The 17,302-nt window shown below is 45.2% G+C and overlaps 2 protein-coding genes across 7 annotated transcripts in view; one reads left to right on the forward strand and one right to left on the reverse strand.

Moving 5' to 3' along the window:
- Positions 1-17,302, reverse strand: part of PRICKLE1 (prickle planar cell polarity protein 1) — a 107,971-nt gene that overhangs the window by 12,385 nt on the left and 78,284 nt on the right. The window contains exon 1 of one of the 6 annotated variants that reach the window (XM_049694044.1): positions 8,770-8,850. The exons of 3 other annotated variants lie outside the window; for them this stretch is intronic. The gene's annotated coding sequence lies outside the window, so the exon portion shown is untranslated. Of the gene's footprint in view, positions 1-7,900; positions 8,082-8,539; positions 8,686-8,769; positions 8,851-17,302 lie in introns of those variants that run through there. 2 more of the 6 variants (XM_049694041.1, XM_049694045.1) reach the window with 2 other exon arrangements.
- LOC105748208 (proline-rich protein HaeIII subfamily 1-like) lies at positions 7,386-8,183 on the forward strand. Its single transcript, XM_012534586.1, has one exon. It carries the CDS (start codon positions 7,386-7,388, stop codon positions 8,181-8,183), a length of 798 nt encoding a protein of 265 aa, XP_012390040.1.

The following is a 17,302-nucleotide window of genomic DNA, read 5'->3' on the forward strand; positions in this document are numbered from 1 at the left end:
AAGAAGAAAAAAAAGATACAAGACTTTCAGGATCAGATGCAGCTTTTTATACCTGCCCCTTTCCCTCCACCAAAAAAAGGAAAGAAATATACAGATAATTAGCCCAACCCCATTTTAAAGCAAACAAGGCTCAGGGAAGTTAAGTGACTTGCCTAAGGTCTCACAACTAAAAACCAGAGTCTAGTCACACTGCGTGTCTGACACATCAGACTTCCAAAAACTCTTCTGCCTTAAAAAAATTCTCTCATTTGCTGCAACAAGTAGGAAAGACAGTGGAACGTAAACATTGTCAGCCTGACAGTCATTTGTCAGTGACTCTCACAGTGCAACACTAGATACTTGTTGTTAGAACATGGTACCTATTAAAGCCTGTGAGTATGAAAACTGACGATTTTTATCTGATGAATCAAAGGACACTAAAACATTAAAATTGTAACAGTTCACAAATGCGAGGCCAAACATCCAATGGCTACAATCTTTATTAGGGAGGACCAATGCCCAACAGTAGATATTATTCCAACTAATAAATGTAACTTTCATTCACCCCAAACAAAAAGTAAAGGTGACCTCATTTCCTGCCCCACCACTGGAAGGGACTGACCTTTTACACAAGACATAAGTTCACACCGGTGCACTTCATTCACGTCTGAGGAAAGGCTTTCTAAACATTGGCACATTCCTTGTACTCCTCAGTAAAAAAGGACGTGTTAATGAAAGTCAGAACATTTCTTGGATCTAGTCTTTCCCTTTTGTTTTGAAAAAAACCACTCCCCCCAATGGAAGGAAGAGAACTAGAGGTTAAGAATTTAATCAGTAGCTCAAATACCCACACCAGGAGAATGGGTGCCTTCAATGCAAATGAACCTGAATCATGAAATACACACATCTTCCCTTTACCAAATCTGGCTGAGGAAGGAAATGTGAAGGTACCTGCTCTGCACAGACTTACTAAGATCATAAATATTAACTAGAACCTAAATCTTAAATGTCACTATATTTTAAAACAAGAGAAAACACCACAAATTAAGACAAACTGCAAATTTTCCAGGCTAGAACAAAGATGCAGATTGCCAAAGAGCTGAATTACTTTGACAGCTATATTGCCTGGTCAGCCTTCTGTGGAAACTGCACAGAAAATGACTACCCTCATCAAGGGAAATAACTTAGCACTCAGTGCCATGGTCGTGTTCTCCCAATCACCTGGACGTGCCGGCCGCGTCTCCAGCCTGCAGCTCCCACAGCCATCCCAGCCTCGGTTCAAACTGAACTGTCACTCACCACTCATCAGCGAAGCGACGAACTTCGTGATGAACCGAAGGAACATGAGTGACACAGGCGCAGCTTTCAGTGTCCTTTGTTGACACTCTGACAGCTACCTCTCACCTCCGTGCCTAGCCTGGCATGATCAGTGCTGTGACATCTGATCACCACGTCAAGCAACCCCACGAGGGCGTATCTTGCTTAAAACCGAGGAGGAAACCGAGCCTCAGAGAGATCCTCCACGGGTCAGCTGTCCAAGGGCAGTGGCCTTAGAACTGGGCTCATTGGGTGACCTTAAACCCCTGCAGCCCTGCACTGCCCCCTGGGTGGAACCTTTTCTTTGGTGAAGTAGTCACGCTGCTGCACTGCAGACATGCACAACGACACAGCCGGACAGGGTGGGGGGGGGGGGCAGTCCACTTCACCCAGAGGGGGCATTTTAAGGAGGACATACAGTCAAAAAGGATTATAAAAATTCAATGGCCTCATGAGCTGTTGCTTCAGCATTCTTAAATTTGGAGAAAGCCTCTCGTTTTCCTTTATATCAGAGGATAATTACTTAAAATGACAAAACATTACATTTACTAACAAGTTCTAAGAGCTGGCCAAAAAATAAACATTAAAAATATATATATAGGGCCTTCCGTGGTGGTCCAGTGGACAAGGCTCTGTGCTCCCAATGCAGGGGGCCCAGGTTCGATCCCTGGTCCGGGAACTAGATCCCACATGCAAGCCGCAACTAAGAGTTCGCATGCCGCCACCAAGACCCAGCACAACCAAAGAAAGAAAGAAAGAAAGATTAAAAAATAGTAAGTTACTTCGCGTGACCCCCACGTGCCAGGCAGTGGTATACATGCTGCATTACCACTAGGTATTTTTTCTCTACCTGATAGCATAACAACCTGAAGTTGGATTTTTCTTTTAGAAATTACCCGTCTTGTCAGCAGGTCCAGAAAGCATACTGTTAAGTATCTCGCCATCTCAGACTTCGTCATATGGAAGCAGCATGGTTCTTGCACATGCAAGAATGTATAAAATAACTGACAAAAATGTGATCTCACAAATATACCTTATGTAGACATTTACATTACTACATGGTATTTGCTTTGCGGCACGAGAGAAAGAGGGAAGCCTGGCCATTACTTGTGCTCTCTGGGTGATGACGAAGGGTCTTCCGAATGCCATCCACACGTGGTTGTGTTTGCTTTGCCAAAATACTACCTTTTAGGCCAAACATGAAACCACGCCTGAATTAGATCTAACAGGAAAATTCCGTTCATTCTCTTTCCAGGTGCAGTCTCTTAAGGTTGACCTGTGAAACAGGGCCCACAAATCAGGTTTGCAAGTAAGCTGAATGATAACGGAAACAGGACTATTCTGCTGCGGGCTTTGATATGGAGGGCAAGAGCTCTTCGAGATTTCTTTTTAGCAGAACCACACTTAACGTGGACAAGAGTGGCCCCGTCCTGTGACTCGGCCTTTAGTCATTTTGTATGTTATTCACTACTTTTGTACATTTTTATTTTGATGTAATTTCAAACTTCAGAGAAGTTGTAAGAAGAGTAAGGAACTCCTAGACAGCCTTTCACCCAGACTCACCAGCTGTTTGCATCTTCCTTCCTTTGCCATGTCACCCCCACCTCGTCCTCCTCAGCCTCACCAGCACACCCACACACTTCTGTGGGAACCATCTGGAAGTATTTTTCACATTCTCTTGCCTAACCCCAATTAAATTAAACATGTTCTCTTAAAAAAAAGTTTATTTAAAAACAAATAAAACTATGTGTGGGCTTCCCTGGTGGCGCAGTGGTTGGGAGTCCGCCTGCCGATGCAGGGGACACGGGTTTGTGCCCCGGTCCGGGAAGATCCCACATGCCGCGGAGCAGCTGGGCCCGTGAGCCATGGCCACTGAGCCTGCGCGTCCGGAGCCTGTGCTCCGCAACGGGAGAGGCCACAGCAGTGAGAGGCCCACATACCGCAAAAAAAAACAAAAAACAAACAAAAAAACAACAAAAAGACTATGTGCAAGGTACCGTGTTATATGTTAGAGATAAATAGAATAAAAAAGCCAAAACAGCTCAGGCCGCCAGTATTCCGTGCTTATTCTGAGGCCCGTTTATTGTCCTGGTCTTGAAATGCTGCCATAAACTGAATGAACTCAATCACAAGTGAATGACAATCATGCATTAACCAATTCTGTGTTAGGTTTGTTAAGGAAATGAACCAGTAGGGATTCCACTGCTCCAATGTCTTTATGATTCTGGATGTAAATAAGTCTGATAAGGCAGGGAAAAGAAGTGAAACGGTTTGAGTCTGACCATGAAGGAAATGTGTAGGGGAAGCAACATCTTTAAAGCTAAAACCACTGTCAAAGAGGCCTGAGGCTGGGTAAGGAGAGATGACATACTTTTTCCCAGAAACACGAGGATTCGGGGTTGCTCCCCAAAAGCCATGCAACGAAGTTGAAGAGTTCCATTTCCCCCCCTTGTCCTTTATTTCCCTTTTTCCTTCAAAATAGTTTTTAAAAAAAAAAGTTAAATAGCTACTTTTCACCGTTTAAAAAGACTCAGAGACAAACAGCCGGCAGATGTATGACTTCTCAATCATCATATACTTGTCAAGAGAACACCTGACCCAAGGGACAGAAGCAGTGCTGAGGGAAGGCAACCTGTTGCCCCGGGCATTCGGTAAGCTCAGCCCTGAAGTCCTCAGACCTTTGACAAGTCACCAAACATTGTGGGACCTGGTTCTTTAAAACAGCAACTATTTTCCTTCCACAGATGGCCTAAGGATGTGAAAGTTTTAAAGAAGAAAATAATTATATGAATATAAAGAATTAAAGTTACCACTGACATGTCAATCGCCACTGTTACTTCCACTGATTACACACATCTTGAAGCTGACCAGAATAAGAACACTTTAGTAACAAAGACCGAATGTTGACAGGGGAGTTTCATCTTCTTTGTGAGTTCGGGACACTCTAGACTCCTGAAGGGCAAACAATTTTGATAAACTATTGGCCACTACTAGCCCTCAGAGTGAGCTTCTAACCAGTCCCTACATAAAATCTCTGACACAGACATATACACACACACCCCATGTCTGCGGAGCATGGCAGGGTCTTTCCAGGTGTCTTTGGCAAAGCAAAAATTGGGAGCACCCAGTATATGACTGGCTGTGAGATGGCACTTGTTCCCCAAATTCACTCATTTAAGGAGGGGTTCCTTGTGAGATTTACTTTCCAGATTCATTTACTTCACTCACGCATTCATCCTTATATTTAAAGACCATTACTGAGTCATTCTGGGAAACATCAAAAATCAAGGAAACTGACATTTATTCCATTAAAAGCTAGAACTTAAAAAACAAAAAATGTACCCACTGTGATAGGAATGTTTCCAAATTCCATTTGGAATTTCCTTGCTTTCTCTAATGGTGGTATGTGTGTAAGTTACATGTGATTTAGCCTTTGGCTGATCGTTTGTTTTCATTTTGAGTAGAAAATGAATAATATAAAGAACACTGGCTTCAGGATTCCAGCAAATGGAGTTCTAAGTCAGCCATCCAGTTGGGAGGAGGTGAGGGCTCTCTCACAACGCTGAGGTGATGTCCAGAACTGCATGGCTTCAGACACGTGCCTTTAATTTGTTGCTTTCGGTATTCTATAAATTAGGCAAATACAGTTTGAAAAGTTGTCCAAAAGTATACAGAATAATTATGCTGTGGACAAGGGCTTAAGCATTCCTCCCATAAGCACAGTAATCACTGGTTAAGGAAGATAACATACAGTATGTGAAGGTGTTATTCAAACTAAAAAACTGCCTTATTATTTTGCTATGCTGTTTTGGCCATTTGGAGATCATTTATTTTCTACTGGGCTGTATGCTGCATCCAGGATAGTTAAGGATTATTATTTTGATTGATCTTGACATATACATAAATGAGCCTTTACTATTTTCCTTAAAAAGCTTAACAGGTCAACACAGTATATGAAGGTCCAGAGGCAGTAAAGAGTTGACATTTTGCTGGAAGACACGTTCTTCCAAAGAAGCAACAATAGATGACCATGGTCATCTATGCACTGAGTAACATTTTCAAGAATTACACATCTCAAGCAGAAGACTTTGGGTTTAACCCTAATGAGAAAGAACAAAATGCATGAGTAGGAGGGTGCCACTCCTGGTCTTAAAATTAAAAGAGAAAAGGAACCTGGAAGGGGCCTATTAGCCCACTGTCATCAAGAGAGCCTAAACATGGTGGCTTGGGAAGAGAAAGTAAAAGGAGCCGATAAGAAAGGGGGAAACTGGGTCAAACAGAGTTCTGAGTCCTAGGTGGCTGAAAGATGATGCACCAATATGGAAATACTATATAGGCGAGTCAGAAGGGGACTTAGGATTTGAGAGCATTGAGGAGAATGAGTTCAATCAGATTCAGATTGAGGTTATAACTGTACATCAGTTCTGGTATGGTTCCTATTATTCATCATTTTCTTGGACCAAGTTACCAAATCAAATCAAAATCATGCAAATAGAAAACAATAATTTTCAGCGCCTGCCATTGAATAATGAAGTCTAAGGTCATACCCCTAATTACAAATACTTTTCCCAATGAAATTCCACTGTAGTTCCTATGAGAAGACTACCATAGCATTATAGGATCCCTAGGAAAAAGTATTTCTTGTGTGAACACGCCCAGGGAAGTTAGAAGTCCTTTGATCACCAAAAACCAGAACAGATACTGATTTGTGAAGTCAGTTGGGCTAACATTCCCTAAGTGTCCCCTGCTGCTAAGTGCCATCCTGTGGGCCACAAGCTGCTTAACAACTTCTTTGTTAAACTGCTTGTTAACAAGGCCTTTGTACATAGAAGATGCAGATCACACACACCCATTCAAGAGCTACTCTAATTCAGCCGGGCTAAATATTCAGGTGAGTTAAATTTAACTACAGACTAATTTGGTAGTACAGAACCTCCCAACACTTCCATCCTTTTCAACACACACACACACAATGTATGTATGTATGCATGTATGCATGTATGTGTGTGTGTGTATATATATATCCTAGTTTTATGATGTCCTTAGCTTAAAACTTTAAAAAAGTCAGAGACCTGCAAAAGCCATAGGTCTTAAAACTATTACAATCAAGATTTGAATTCCCTAGTAAATGACACTAAACTGTAATCTCTTTAAAGTTTTCACACAAGCAGCACTCAAGCCTACTGTCTGCTAAAGACAATAAAAAAGTCATGGCCAACAGAGGCCAACCCAATTTGACTTATACTGAAATGAAATGATAACTGTAAAATAAAAACAGAATGAAGGTATCCAAAGATATTGCTTACGGAAACATTCCTTGACTAAAAGGACTTCATACCAGCAATTAGTGGCATTAGGCCATGTGCCCTTTGACCTTTTCTGTATTTTCCAGGTAAACCTCCATCCAACTTGTACATTTTCCGACAGCTGAGTGGCCCGTCAGGCACCATACCATTGCCAAGAAGCTATCCATTTTTCCAAGAGGAAATGTGGAACTCTGCAGGGTTTCAAAGCATTCTTATTTCATGCACAAATACATTCCACGACAGAAAGACAGCCTGCTTAAACAAAAGGAGGAAACATTATGACAAAGCATGGTCCCTTGCTAGAGCGGCGCTTTGGGGGTCAGGTTATTTGGCTGTAAACCGGTCTGTAAAGATAAAACCCGAAACGCTGGCTACGGTGTAAGACGGGCCACGCGAGGCACTGTTCTAATGAATTCACTATTTTCCATAATGGGGGGACGCAGATATTTTCTCAAAATCGTGTTCAAGTCTCCTATTGATTTTTTGAATTTCCATTTTCAACGGCGGCCCAAGGAAACGGCAGCCAGACTTGACTCCAATGTACACACAGACTCGGGTTTCACCCCGTCACCTGTTGGCTCTCGAACAACACTCTTCTTTGTGAAACTTACAGCCCTCATTTGAAACAAGTTTCCAGAGAAAACACTTCAAGAAAGTGTTTGAGAAGTCACGAGACTCGAGTTGTAAAAACAAATTCCACACATAGCCTGACTTAGCTGACACAGATTAACGTGAAAACCCGGGCTTTTTAAAAAGGCCGCGGGAGGGGAGTCGGAGGAAAGGATGCCACCGTCCTTCGGGAAAACCCTGCGGGCTAATTCGAGATGGGCCGCGGGTGATGGGCCGCCGGGCTCCGCCGGGCCCTCCGCGCCCGCCTCGGGAAGACGCTCGGAGCGGGAGCCCGCGCCCCCGCGCCCCGCAAACCCACCCTCCGCGCCGCGCTGGCTGCTCGGGCCGCCAGGGGGCGCCCGGGCCGCGGGTCCCACTCGGCCCCCGGCTCCTCCGCCTCCGCGGCCTCCCGCACCCAGAAGCCGAGCTCCTGACCCAGCGGCGGGGAGAGAAGCTCTCTTCGGCACCGGCGCGAGGCCCGCGAGGGCAGCCTCCCGACCCCCTCGCCACCTCCAGAGAGGGCCCCGCGCCGCCCTCGTCGCAGCGTCATCTCCCAGGGACCGCACTCGCCCCGCGGATCCCCGCGTCTATCCCCAGCTTCGGACGCGAAGCCCTCCCCGCAGTCTCAGCGTTCAGCCGCTGCCGCCCGGCTGCCATCGAGCCCCGGGACCCAGACGGCGGCTCCCCACCTGCGGCCGCGCGACCGAACGCGGCCTGCAGCCCCTCCGCGGAGCCCTCGGCGCGCACTCGCCGCCCCCCGCTCTGCGACCGGCCAAGGCTGGCGGCCAGGCGCGGGTGGCTCCCGGAGGAAAACAGGGCTGGGTGCTCTGCGGGTCACCCGCGCCCACCCATTTCCGGAGGAGACCCCAGCAGGGCGGGGACCGAGGGGCGGGGGCAGCAAGCGCGGGCGCCCCGTCGCGGCGCAATGCTGGCCCCACCCGGCGGGCGAGGGGTCGCCACCGCCCGCCGTGACGCGCTCACCGCCGGCCGGTCCTCCGCGAGCCCCCGTTCGGTGCAACGCGGAGATCCTCACCCGCGGCCGCCAGCTAACCTGCCGTGGGGGAACCGGCAAGAGGTCCTCCAGTTCCCCAGAGACCCTCTGTCCCCGACGGCGTCGCCGACTCTGCTTCCCCCGTATTTTAGTTGCCTACCCCAGGCCACAGCGTCCCCCACGCCCCAGCCCCGCGCCTCTACAAGATCCTTCACCGCGGAAAGAAAAAACCCGTCTCCCCTCTAGCCCCGGGAGCCGGCCCTGGGCCGGCAATCTTCAGAAGTAACCAGAGCCCGCATTAAAGAAAAGTAACCATTTCGCTTCCTGCCGGTCCTACCCTCCTCGCAGCGCTGCGGGCCGGCAGCCCGGCTTGTGATCCACGCCCTGCTCCGCACCTGGCTCCAGTCTGCAGGAGGCGCCTGCCCGGCCTGATCTCGCTGCCACCCGCTTTCCAGGAACTGTCACTGCAAACCGTGCCCCTGGCAGGTCTCCACGAGGTCCCGCGCACACGCTACTCCTCGAAAAGTTACCCCCCCACTTGGCCAGCCTCGTAGCTCGAGCACCTACCTCGGTCAGCCCGCTCCGTTCCCGGGAGCCCTAGTGAGTGGAGCAGCTGACATGCAAATACCCCAGGACGCTTATGTAAACTTCCCCCTCCCGCAGGTGCACGCGCGGGCCACAAAACGCTGGGAGCATATGCAAGGCCACCTCTTAAAGAAATCATCTCCACTCTGCCCATAACAATGATGTCAGCAAATGGCACGTTTAACCAAGTTCTCACTTGGAAGGGATCATTAACATATGAATTCTCCTCTTAGGACTTTCCTCGCATTTCGGAGAGATTCCTACTGCTTAGCGCAGGAGATTTATTTTTATCAGTAAATAACAGCAAAAGAAAAGGAACCAGGTCGCGGGATGCACTCAGTCAAGTACATGAATAAGAGTTTTTATAAATAGGTTAAGTGAGTATCATTATTCAAACACAAGAACTATGCTCATACTCAAGGCTAATCTTGTTTCTGAGCTACTTATAGGTACACTAAGAGAAAGCGAAGCTTGACATTAGTTGTCTACAGAAAACAAAGAGAAGCAAAAACAGGACCTCAAAGCAAGCCCAGAAAGAAACAATAGATTAATAACGCACAGCAGAGGACTGAGTCTTCGGAACTACAAATTTTAATTTCTACAATAGCCTCCTTATCACAAGGTGAAAAAATGCCAAAGGAAGGGAGAGAAAAACATGCAATATTTAAGAGCTCTATCAGTTTATAAAATGCACATAAATGAAAACAACTTAAAATGGTCACCAGTTCCTTGGGTATCCTACCTCTTTTTCAGGCTATATATATTTAAAAAAATCCTTAAACCATCAGGATTCCTTGGGAGTGATTTGCAACATATATGTTTCTACAGTATACAACTGAACAATAGCCCATTGTAACTGACTTAAAAATACACAAATAAGCTGCCATAAATAGAGCAGTCAAGTAAATAATTCTGTGGCCAATTTCTGTTATCTCCGCTGCAAGGCAAGGCAGCTGAGAAGCTGCTTTTTTTTTAAACTTACTTTTTTAAAGTGGCAGAGACAAGGAAAAAAAAAAATGGTTGCACCTCGGGCTGGTAGACTAGCTTGGAAACACTGATTTAGACAACAGGATTTGTAATTTAAATAGACTCTCTGTTGGCAAATCTAGACTCCAGTTTTGAATACAGTTCCCAAACAGTTCTCATAGAGAACTCCTCTAGCCTTCAGGTCCTGTGGGGATTTGTGACAGGGTGGTGGTGGACCTCACAGGTGACCACTTTCCTCTGTGGGGCTGTGAAATTAACCATGAATACCTAGGCCAGATTTCCTTTTTCCTATTTCCTTCCCTTTGGGCTTTCTCGGGGAAGTCATCAACTGACAGTGTACAGTCCATTACTGATTTAAATCCAACCCCGAACTATCGTGTCATTATAATAAAGGGAGTATCAGCACACCAATGCTTCAACCCTGGTGGATGGATCCTTTTTGAAAGCTTTTAACGGAGAACTACACATTAGCCAAGGCCCCAGAACCCTCCCAGCTACAAGCCATAGCAACACTTAGGAGTATTAAATGTCAGCCATTGTAAGTATGCTTCCTCTCATGCAGTTACTTGTAAATACTGTCTGTTACATTTTCAACCAGTACTGTCAGCTTTATTGCCTATTGTAAGTGTTTTCAGTGATGAAGCAGTTTGGAGACAGTTAAGAGCTTCCTACTAAAGTTTCAATCTGAATGCAGCAGACCTTCGTCTGGTCTGAAAGGCACTGTTATTGTCAAGGGTGAACTTATTCAGGATGCGGAGCAAGACCCCCAACCAGCATCCTTTTGTTTCAGCCAGGAGGAATATTCACTGCTTGCAGATCACACTTGCGAGGAGGTTGAGAAAGGAAGCCCAGAAATTCACAGGACTCGGTTCCCTCTTGCGATCCTGGTCTCTGCTCTGCTCTCACTCAGAGAGGCCTTTTCCAACTACCCATCCCAAATGTCACCCCCCCCCTTTTATTTGTGCTATTGTCTTCACAGCACTTTGCTTGACATTATAGGTCTATTTGTTCATGTTTGCTTTCTTCTCCCCTAGAAGGTAGGGACTTTGGGGATTCGTTACTATATTCTCAGCACTGAGATTCATGCCTGGCACTTAGCAGACAAGTTCAGTAAACACGAGTTAAATGAAGGAATGATTTTTGGACATTCCTCTCAGGCCCTCACAGCCATACCATACCTGAACAAGGAATGTTTCTACCCTAAAAGCCAGACTGAACTCCAGTGTCCTAATGGAGGAGACTAAGATAGAAAGACAGAAAAATGCCAAGGGCAGAGAAATAAAGAAGGGAGCATTTTGGTTGTCAAATGCCAGTCACCTTTATTGGGTCTGGAAGAAAGAGATAAATATACAAAATATAAAGCACACCTGGGCTCTATTCCTTGGTTCTCCTATGATTTGTATATAGAGACCTTGAGGTCTTTTCTGCTCCTTCTGTTTTTTCATTTGTAAAACAGACCTGCTTTCTAGCTTTAAGAGTAAGAGTTGCTCTTGGTCTCGGACATTTGGAAGGATTTGTAGCTAAAAGCCAGTCATCTAGGAAGAGTATATTTAAATGACTGGATGTCTAAGTTTCTGAATAGAAAAGAGAAATCAAGGGCTCTAAAATTCATCAAATGATATTTCACTCACTAAATTGAAGGGGCAGTCGGCATAAGTAATGTTAAGTAGGGTGACAGTTTTAGTTTTCAGGACAGCAGTTGGGTAGTTCTGACTATATAGAGATAGGTAACTAACAGAATCACAACACCTGTAGGATGCAATTTCTAATGAAAATAAAATAGCTTAAAAAATGAATCATAGAGGACTTCCCTGGCGGTCCAGCGGTTAAGACTCCGTGCTTCCCATGCAGGGGGCGCGGGTTCCATCCCTGGTCAGGGAACTCAGATCCCACATGCCGTTCGGTGCGGCCAAAAACAAAAAACAAATCACAGAATCAGGCAATGTTAGAGTTGACAACAACCTGTAGGACCCTACATCTTGTCCAGAAAAAGAAACCGAGATCCAGAAAAACAATCTTAATCATAATTCTTCATGTTTGTCACCAAATTTGTTACCACTAAAAGTTTACGAAAAATGTTTTACTTTCTTGTTAATTTTAAACATTTGTGTCGTATTTCCGATGGGGTGGTATATCCTGCTGGGTCACTGAACATATGCAAATTCTAGCATTAGCTAAGTCCGTAGCAGCCCCAGGGAAGGGCCCAAAGGAAGATATCAGCTCTTCTCAGAGTTAACAGGCTGGATGGTGTTTTATAATAGGTTGCAGTTTCTCTAGGTCTCAAATTACTTTCTTTCCCCCTTTGATTACATTTAAAGCAATGTGATTAGAGAGCAATGGTTCTTTAACATTTTCTACACCCAATCCCTCTTCAGATTTACTACTCCAGTCCTCCCAGCCATCCGTCCCCTCCCCCAACTCCTACCTCCTTTGTGGGTGAGGAAAATCCTCCCTGCAAAGTACCCAGATGCACTGGGTTTGGACTTGGGAGATTTAAAAGTCTATTCTCCGTCAATTACTAGGCTCTGTGACATTGGGATAAATAATTTATCTAAGGTATTAGTTTTTTTCATTTCTAAAAATGCTAGTGTTTGGGCTAGGTCGGTGGGTAGAACTTCTGAGAAGGGAACGCAACCAATTTTTCAACTAAAATAGCAATTTTTTTTTTTTTTTTTTTTTTGCGGTACGCGGGCCTCTCACTGTTGTGGCCTCACCCGTTGCGGAGCACAGGCTCCGGACGCGCAGGCTTAGCGGCCATGGCTCACGGGCCCAGCCGCTCCGCGGCATGTGGGATCTTCCTGGACCGGGGCACGAACCCGTGTCCCCTGCATCGGCAGGCGGACTCTCAACCACTGCGCCACCAAGGAATCCCGGAATCTTTTTTAAAAAATAAATTTATTTATTCATTTATGCATTTTTGGCCGCGTGGGTCTTCGTTACTGCGCGTGGGCTTTCTCTAGCTGCGGCGAGCGGGGTCTACTCTTCGTGGCAGTGTACAGGCTTCTCACTGCGGTGGCTTCTCTTGTTGCAGAGCACGGGCTCTAGGCGCATGGGCTTCGGTAGTTGTGACTCACAGGCTCAGTAGTTGTGGCACATGGGTTTAGTTGCTCTGTGGCATGTAGGATCTTCCTGGACCAGGGCTCGAACTCGTGTCCCCTGCATTGGCAGGCGGATTCTCAACCACTGTGTCACCAGGGAAGCCCCTAAAATAGGAATCTTAATATAGAAACTGATGAACGTAAAACTGCTCTGTTGAAGCTCTGTGTTGGTTTCTTCCCAAACCCCTCCCACAACTACCTCCCCAAACCTACTCTTCCAACGAGGACCTCAGGCTCCTTCATCTCAGACTAGATGCTCCCAGAGGCTCCGCCAGTTCTAATACTTTTTGAGTCTCTTAAATTTTGTTTTTTTTTTCTTTTTCTGCAGTACGCGGGCCTCTCACTGTTGCGGCCTCTCCCGTAGCGGAGCACAGGCTCCAGACGCGCAGGCTCAGCGGCCATGGCTCACGGACCCAGCCGCTCCGCGGCATGTGGGATCTTCCCAGACCGGGACACGAACCCGCGACCCCTGCATCGGCAGGCGGACTCTCAACCACTGCGCCACCAGGGAAGCCCAGTCTCTTAAAATTTGATAGCTGGTTGTGACACTAATACCAGGCAGGTGTCTTGAGTCTACAGCCCAGGCTGGGTGGGAGAATATGGGGTCAGGTCCTTTGATTTGACTCTCGCTCAGGGTTATGACTTCTAGTAGAAAATGGCAACCGTCTTTGCCCATCCCACTCCTCACTTTCAACTGCTCTGAAATAGCCCTTCCCCACCCCAGGAAACGTTTCTTTCCGTGGACAGATAATTAAACCAGGATTCAAGCACATTTCCTTAAGTTCTTCAACTTTCTCTACTCCTGTAGACCTGTGGTTTAATACAAACATACTTAAGATTTCATTGCTGAAAAACTGCCAAAATATTAAGAAATAAAGAATAAATCTTCCAGTAAATATTGAGAGATCTATACATGAAAAGAGATCCAAGACAATATTAAGATGCAAATCCCAATATATAGTATGATCACATTGTTGTAACTAATAATATATGGGCTAGTGTGTGCATAGCAAAACTAGTTAGAGAAATATAAATACCAAACCATTCATATGATTTCTAGGGAAAGGCAGATGATGGGAAACTATCGCTTTTGAGTTTACAGTTGACCCTTGAACAACGTGGGGATTAATCCATGTATAATTCCCTATCCTCAGTTCCTCTGCATCCAAAGACTCAACCCACCACAGGCAGTGCAGTACTGTGCAGTGCGGTATTTACTACTGAAAAACATTCAAGTGTAAGTGGACCTGTGCAGTTTCAAACCTGTGTTGTTCAAGCATCCACTGTATATTTGTAAAATAAATGTACTTTTATATGTAGCTTCACGTTATTTATAAACTTTTTCTTTTTATAATGATCATATAAAAATTTTGTAAATGGTTTAAGAAACATTAAAATATTCTACAATATTAATATAAGGAAGAAAAGCTCAGAAGCAGAAAGTGACTTTCTTAAGTTATTAGCTGATATAGGAAGAAGTATGAATACGTAATTCCTCACTGTGCTATCTTCCGCTCAGTCACAAACTTCAAGGGTGAAATTTCTGCTGCATTATTTATAATACTTTGGGAAGGGCATGTCACCAGTCCCACATTTCCATGGAGCCAGACATATTGGAACAGGAGCTGCCCCAGCTTATGCCTCATGAATCCATCCATTGATTCACCGATAGATTCTTTGGTTGAATCAAAAGATATTTGTTGAACGGCAGCACTATTGGACCTAGACCCTCCCCTTAACTTAAGGACTTCGTATTTAAATTTCATATTCTATTTATATCTTGATAAAATAGAGGCATAGAAAAATACACAAGATGAGCGGGGAAAATAAACAACTGGTCTAATTTTCCAAAATACATAACAAACCATGATATGTTGTGATTATACAGTTGAGGTGTGGTTAAAATTCTAATACAGGAACAAGAGGAAATGTTGATCAATCAATTCTGGTTGGAAGGTGAGAATCCAGGAAGGTGAGGTGACATCTGAGCTGGGCCTGTAAGGATTTGAATAGTTAATCAGGGTAACGAGTGGAGTTGGGTATAGGAAACAGGGCCCAGGTTGAGCCAGTCAAAGCTGCACCAGGCTCTAAATGGCTGCGTGTGCCAGGACTGCCGGGACCGCTCAGCTATTCCAAGGGCTACAGGGAGCCACAGAAGCTTAAAGAAAAGTGACATGACTGTATCTATGCCCTCGTTAGAAAGAGGGCAGAGAGAACAGTGCAGGGAAACCAGATGGGAAGAGCCTAGAAGCCGCTCCAGCAGTCAAGAGCAGAAAACACAAAACAGTGCGTCTGAGTGCGTGATTTCTGAGGGTGTGATTTCTGAGGGCAGACAGACTGGACTGTGGTGGCCCAGTGTGTATGGTGAGGACTGAGGGGTGGCCGATGGGGGCTGACATTCTGAAGGAGTCAGTGTTCCCTTAGTTTACTGGAAAGACAACCAATGCTTTAGCCCTGATATAAACTCCAGCTTAAAACCGCGGATATATTTCATTGCCCATGGGAGACAAACTCAAGGTAACCTGAAGTATTTACATTTCTGCTCAAACTTTATCTTCCTGTTGGAATCCACCCTTAAAATATAGCATTGGCGGGCTTCCCTGGTGGCGCAGTGGTTGGGAGTCCGCTTGCCGATGCAGGGGACACAGGTTCGTGCCCCGGTCCGGGAAGATCCCACATGCCGCGCAGCGGCTGGGCCCGTGAGCCATGGCTGCTGAGCCTGCGCGTCCAGAGCCTGTGCTCCGCAACGGGAGAGGCCACAACAGTGAGAGGCCCGCGTACCGAAAAAAAAAAAAAAAAAAAAAAAAAAATATATATATATATATATATATATATATATATATATATATATAACATTGGCATCCTCCAGTGTTAAAGAGCTCAGGGTCCATCACTATGAAGGAAACAGGCCCATGACTTTCAGGTTGAAAGATAATCTATGCAGAAGAACTACCCAACCAACGCAGCTGCAGAGATGAATCGAAAGTGGAAACTTACTGTGTTATGTGGGGTCTACACCTAGCAGTTAGTGTTTTGTACAAAACATCTACATAATAAATATTGCTTTGTCTTAAACTTTAAAGTTATAGAATATTTGCTGCTTTTCTTCATGAACTACATGATCAAAGCTATTTCACTCACCTGTGTATTTTCTTATGCTATTTAAACTCTCCCCTACCTAAGATGGTTGATTCTCCACAATGAAAAATCTGGGCCAATCAAGGCAGGCCAGCTTTTAACAGTTACCGTGTACAATAAATAATCAAGGCGTTCTTACAGGGACTTCCCTGGTGGCGCAGTGGTTAAGAATCTGCCTGCCAATGCAGGGGACACAGGTTTGAGCCCTGGTCTGGGAAGATCCCACATGCCTTGGAGCAACTATGCCCGGGTGCTACAACTACAGTGCCTGCACTCTAGAGCCCGCAAGCCACAACTAGTGAGCCCGCGAGTCACAACTACTGAAGCCTGCGTGCCTAGAGCCCGTGCTCTGCAACAAAAGAAGCCACCGCAATGAGAAGCCCGCGCACCGCAACGAAAGTAGCCCCCGCTCGCTGCAACCAGAGAAAGCCCGCGCGCAGCAACGAAGACCCAACGCAGCCAAAAATAAAAAAAAAAAATTTTTTAAGTCTGTGGCTTACAAAAAAAAAAAAAAGCTTTCGTACAGAGGTGTCAGCAAAGAATTATTTCAAGCAGCCTCTTGTCAAATGAAAAAGGTCAGCCAAGCTTTCCATAACATTTCTTTATCTTATCTAAGATCCCAAGTCCCTTTCTGCAACTTAAACAAGGTGACTTTGTAGTGGGGACTGGTTTACAAGCTTTAATTAGATTGTGCCAGGGCCAGGAGTTAGAATTCAAATTGTTCTATTGGATTGACTCACATAGTTCTAGATAAGTAACTGTCTTTTTTTTTTGAAATTTATTTTTTTTTTAAACAGCAGGTTCTTACTAGTCATCCATTTTATACCCATCAGTATATATATGTCAATCTCAATCTCCCCATTCATCCCACCACCACCACCTCCCCCCACCCCCTGCTTTCCCTTCTTTGTGTCCATACGATTGTTCTCTACATCTGTGTCTCTATTTCTGTCCTGCAAACAGGTTCATCTGTACCATTTTTCTCGGTTCCATATATATGCGTTAATATGCGATATCTGTTTTTCTCTTTCTGACTTACTTCACTCTGTATGACAGTCTCTAGATCCATCCACGTCTCTACAAATGACCCAGTTTCGTTCCTTTTTATGGCTGAGTAATATTCCATTGTATATGTGTACCACTTCTTCTTTATCCATTTGTCTGTCAATGGGCATTTAGGTTGCTTCCATGTCCTGGCTATTGTAAATAGTGCTGCAATGAATACTGGGGTGTATGAGTCTTTTTGAATTATGGTTTTCTCTGGGTATATGCACAGTAGTGGGACTGCTGGG

The sequence above is a fragment of the Orcinus orca genome, chromosome 11 (genome assembly GCF_937001465.1).
Source record: "Orcinus orca chromosome 11, mOrcOrc1.1, whole genome shotgun sequence".
Lineage (NCBI taxonomy): Eukaryota > Metazoa > Chordata > Mammalia > Artiodactyla > Delphinidae > Orcinus > Orcinus orca.